Below are 5,119 nucleotides of genomic sequence, written 5' to 3' on the forward strand. Positions count from 1 at the left end.
GAACCAAGAAATCCACGAACGAAGGAGCATGGCCTTTAGTTTGTTGGGGGGCAGAGAGTGTGACCAGTTCAGCTCTATCCCATTTGCAGCACCCTAGCAGAAGTTCATTTATCTGGACTAGATAAGCATCCTTAATGTTAAAGCGCATTCTATAAATTGAAATCTCATTTTATAAGTAATCAAAAGCATATAATTACCACATGGTAATGTCAGTACACAAACAATTCAGTGTGTGAACAGAAGCATTCGGAAAAATTTTGCTTCTGTCCATGAGTTCTCCATAAATTTTGCTTCCATTCATGAACTCTGCATCAGGTGACAAACATGATCTCGACCATCTTCGCCACAAAAATACAAATGTGACCATCTACCCTGCTCTGACATGTGGTCATGGCTCTCTCTCATCAAGATTGTGGTTGCAGACAGACCTGCATGCACTTGCTATGAAGCTTTTTTGTGTGGTTTTTAGCACATATAGTACTGTACATTATTAAATCCAGCATGGCTCCGAAGGAAACATAGTGGTAAAAAGAAAGTGGAGATGGTAACGAAGGTGGTAACAATGTGCAGAGCAATAATGACCATAGCAAGAAAGTGCAGAGCAAGAATGGTAAGAAGATTTTGAAGAAAACACCATTGCATTGAAGAAAGGAAGTGTAGAAAAGCATGGACATGTTGTGACTGATCTGGTCTGAGTACAAGGTGGTGAAGTCAATAATCTTGACTATTTTGAAGACTAAAGATGTCATGAAAAGAGCTGATGTGGTAGAAAGAGTAACAGTTTTACCCACACAGAGGACACAAGTTCTGGAAGAGGTGGAAAAACTTTTGTTAGTGTGGTTAAATGAGAAACAGCTGGCAGGTGATAGTGTTAGTGAAGCTAGGACAGTGAAAAAGCTGGGAAATTGCAGTGTGGTTTACAGCAAGGAGACCCCTCTACAAGCAGAACAAGTGATGAATTTAGAGCCAGTAGAAGGCAGTTTGATAAATTCCACAAGAGAAGTGGCATCCACAGTGTGATAAGACATGGTGAGGCTTCCAGTTCTGACAAGGCCACTGCAAAGCCCACAAAAAAGAATTTGTAAATTCATGAAGGCAGAAGGATCTGTCTCTCCACAAGTGTTCAGCTGCAGTGAAACAGGGCTCTTCTGGAAGAAGATGCTGAACAGATCTTCTGTCCCTCAGGAGGAAAGGGCACTGCCCTAGCACAATGAGTGACAGATTGACCCTTTTGTTGTGTGTGAACACAAGTGCCGATCTGAAGATTAAGCCATTACTGGTGTACCATTCCCAGACCCCTCCTGAATTCAAGGAACAGAACATGAGCAAGGCCAGGCTGCCTGTCCTGTGGAGGGCCAATGCAAAAGCTCGGGTCATAAGGCAATTGTTCATGGGATGGCTGCGCAAGGTGTTGGCACCTCCCGTTAAGAAATATCTTTCTGACAACCACGTGCCTGCAAGGTACCTTCTTTTGATGGACAGTGCCCCGGCACAGCCTCCAGCCTTGGTGGGTGATAAGGACAGTGAGTGTGACTTCATAAAGGTCAATTTCCTCCCCTGCAGCACAACACCTCTTCTCCAGCCAATGAACCAGCAAGGGATCTGCAATTTGAAGAAGCTGTACATGAAGGCGCTCTTCACCAGCTTGTTGTGTCTGGTGAGAGTAGATTTTATTTATCCAGGATTCATAAACTTGGTACCAATAAAAAAATAGAGATATAAGTTTAAAAGGAGAACAAAATTACTTTACTGGAAAGAAGAGAGAAATGAGATAGATAGCTACCTTGTTGGAGTAAGGTAGGGAGCCCAGAGCTAGTGCTCAAGAGTCTTTGTTCTTAGCCTCTTTGAAGGTGAGAAGGAACTGTGCCCTTTGAGAGCGGTTACAACTTGACTGGCTATTTTAGGTGCTGAGACTCCTGCTTTGGCCACTGACCCTCTCCACTGCCCGTGTGCAGATTCTTTGGTAAGCTCATTTGTCTCACCAAGGTGTTATCCCTAAAATTTATGGTAGAGCCTTACAAAGCTGAGTTAGCAATTAAATGAAGGGATACTTGTTCATTTTAATGCAGTAACATAGTGAGAGAATAATACTATGTATAAATATATGTATTTATATGTAGGTGTGTGTTTAGGTGTGAATATATATTTTATATACTAAGTGAGTTTTCTATAATAGCCCTCTCCCCACTTTGTCTCCTTTGTACTTAAGTAGAGGCAGAGAAAAATGAATTGGGGCCCTGGTGCCAAGCATATCAGTTCTCTCTGCTTCTCTTAATTGTTCTCTCTAGCAGGGAGAGCAGTTTCTATAATTTCCTTCTTTCTGGTCAGGATTTGCCAGAAACCTCACTAAGCCCTTTACCTTTCACTACCTGTTCCTCAACTTTCCCTAAAAGGTGTTTTAATGTCATTGAAAAGACATCATTGACTCTGAAAGAGTTCTGGAAGAAATCTTTCAATGTCCTCCACTGCAACAACCTTATTGACAAAGCCTGGGAAGATGTTGCATACTGAAATTTAAACTCTGCCTGGAGGAAACTGTGGCCAGAGTGTGTCACTGAACGTGACTTTAAAGGGTCTGATGCACAGGTAGTAGAGAGTGTGTCCACATGTGTGGGAGACCAGGTAATGAGAACTGAGGCCTAATAGACCTCCTCTGTGAGCATAAAGGACAAAGGCAGCAGCTGTGCTCCTTTGACAGTGTGCAGACATGATAGCACATTGTAAGTGCTAGGGAAAAGTCAACACAGCAGAGAATTAGTTGTCTACCTGGGCATGTACTTTAGATAATAGGAGGCAGATGACTCTTCTGCTACTCTACTTGCTTGTTCCCATGTCTGAGTGAGTAAAGGCGAGGTGAGCCAGATGCTCAGGGCTCTCTGTCTACTAGAGGCAAGAGCCCCCTGGCCCCTGCATTCTGAACTAACTCTGTGTCTCTTTGTCTTTCATCCTTGTTCCCCACCTCATTGGGGACAAACTCATAGACAAACTCACAGGCAAGAGTGTGGATCTGGATGAGGATGGTGCAGACATAGAGGAGCTTGTTAGGGATGATAAGGATGATAAGGAGGAGCTGATGATGGAAGAACTTGCGCAACTCCAGAGCAAGCAGCAGAAGGTGCTTATTGAGGAGCATCCACTGAGGAAGAGGAAGATGGGGAGGAGGTCAGCAGCAATGTGATAAAATCCATTATGGGAAAATGAAGCGAGTGCCAGGATTTCTTTGGGAAGCACCAACATAACTGTAATGAACAGAGTGTTCAACCTGAGAAACAGTAACATAGTCTCGATTCTGGAGGGTTATGCAGTGCAGGAAAAAATAAGTGACATTAGATTTTTCATCAAAACTGACTCCGCAGCTAAGAGACAAAGAAGAAAGGAACCCTCTGAAGGAGGTCACCCCACTGTCCTCCTGGAAGGGGACTCTCCCTCCAAACACCCTCCTCCCCACCCACCTTCCTGTCCTCCATGCTAGAAGTCACCTCAAGCAAATTAGTCTTCTCTTTCTTCATACTATACTGTACTTTGTTTCATATTTTTGTGGTTAAAAAATACATATGGTTCAGAGCAGATTAACCTTATTTACTAAACCTTTTGGGGAAATTTGATTTGGTTCATGACTATATATTTTTAACTTTGAAAAATTTACCCAAGTAATATACATGTTAAAAAACTATTAAAAATATATATGGAAAAATTAACCATCTATTTTTGATTTATTAAAGAAAATCTTTGTTAGCATTTTGATATATGCCCTTTCAGAATTTTATATACATGCAAATGCATGTATATTTACATATGAAATAGTCTAACAAAAATGGAATCTTACTGTAATACAGTTTTACAGCTAGTCTTTTTTTTATTTTAAAGAGTAAAAGAAGGATAACATAATAATGGGGGGGCTTACCAAATTACAGACAAAGTGGTAAGAAATTATCAATGGTTATTGTTTTACATATTATTATCTACAAGATAGTTTCTCAGGAAAACAAATAGACCAATTATAGTGAGTTACAGACAAAAGAGGTAGGAGATTATCAATAGTTGTTGTACTATACTTTGGTATCTTCAAAGTGGCTTCTAAAGAAAATAAATAGAGCTATACATGAGTGACCTATTGAATAATCATTAACTTTTCTCAATGGTTGTTGTAGGAAACACATAATGATAGACATGCATCCATTTACAAAATAGGATAGGAACAATACAAACATTGCAGAGTTATGGATAGATTAGTAGGAAAATATCAGTGGCTGCTGTAATACATGTTGGTATCTTTGAAGTGGTTTCTCAGGAAGACAGAGATACGCAAGAAGGATCTAACAAGTAGTTACAGCGTAAGGGTTGCCAAAAATCAAGTGAGCCATCTAGGGCCAAAGTCATTTTTTGTAGCGTTTTCTCTCCAGCCTCCCATCGCATTGGGAACACACAACCAGTTAGTGTCCTCTCCCCAACTGTCAGCACAGGCAGAAGGAATCCTGCTGCAGACTTCACCGGAGCTCCACCACAGCCTGTACTGTCAGGGGAAGAATGGCTTCCAAGGAGTCTCTGCAGGTATTGTGCAAGGTCCTCCTGGTTCCGAGCTTCCGAGCGGCTCTCATGACCCCAGTCCACAGGACCTCTGATTCCTCAGGCTTAGTCTGCCTTCTCATGTTCTCCGAGTCCTTGTTCAGCAGCTGTTCCTCCGCTGACTCTGGACCTTTCTGGTTCTCAATGGCAGGAGCAAGAGTGACCCATTGAATGGCATATATTCCCAGGGGTTTCTCCATGTTTGAATGATTCACACACCTCCGTGGGTGGGCATCTGCAGCCGGTGCATGGTGGGCCAATTGTGTCATTGTTTCTCTGTGTCATGGTAGTTCTCAATTGAGTGGCGGCGGCCGGCCTGAGGGCTGGCTGGCAACAGCGCTCCCTGACTGTGGCTCCCCATGCACCTGGGCCCCTTCTTCCGGGCGCCTACAGGCAGGAAGCGAGCCTGCCGCAGCTTGTCTTTCTTTTTAACTTAACATACATGGTAAAAATCTATGTCAATATAAATAAATAATGTATAGGATCATTTTTAATGACCGTATAGTATGCCTATACTATTTAATGCCTTTGTATGCCTATACCATGATTTAAA

General features: G+C 42.2%; 1 protein-coding gene across 1 annotated transcript; it reads left to right on the forward strand.

The window, feature by feature from the left end:
- The first annotated feature begins 789 nt into the window (after window positions 1–789).
- Window positions 790–1,967, forward strand: LOC102027963 (tigger transposable element-derived protein 1-like). Its single transcript, XM_005400387.2, has 2 exons — window positions 790–1,657; window positions 1,905–1,967. Exons 1-2 carry the CDS (start codon window positions 1,211–1,213, stop codon window positions 1,965–1,967), a joined length of 510 nt encoding a protein of 169 aa, XP_005400444.1. The 5' UTR covers window positions 790–1,210.
- Window positions 1,968–5,119: the final 3,152 nt, after the last annotated feature.

This window comes from Chinchilla lanigera, unplaced genomic scaffold, assembly GCF_000276665.1.
Source record: "Chinchilla lanigera isolate Chin_1 unplaced genomic scaffold, ChiLan1.0 scaffold00068, whole genome shotgun sequence".
NCBI lineage: Eukaryota > Metazoa > Chordata > Mammalia > Rodentia > Chinchillidae > Chinchilla > Chinchilla lanigera.

Bases quoted from the DNA above. Each gene is read 5' to 3' on its own strand.
- LOC102027963 (XM_005400387.2), top strand. From the start codon at position 1,211: ATGAGTGACAGATTGACCCTTTTGTTGTGTGTGAACACAAGTGCCGAT. The intron at 1,658-1,904 runs GTGAGAGTAGAT...TGGCTATTTTAG, and splicing joins TCACCAGCTTGTTGTGTCTG to GTGCTGAGACTCCTGCTTTG.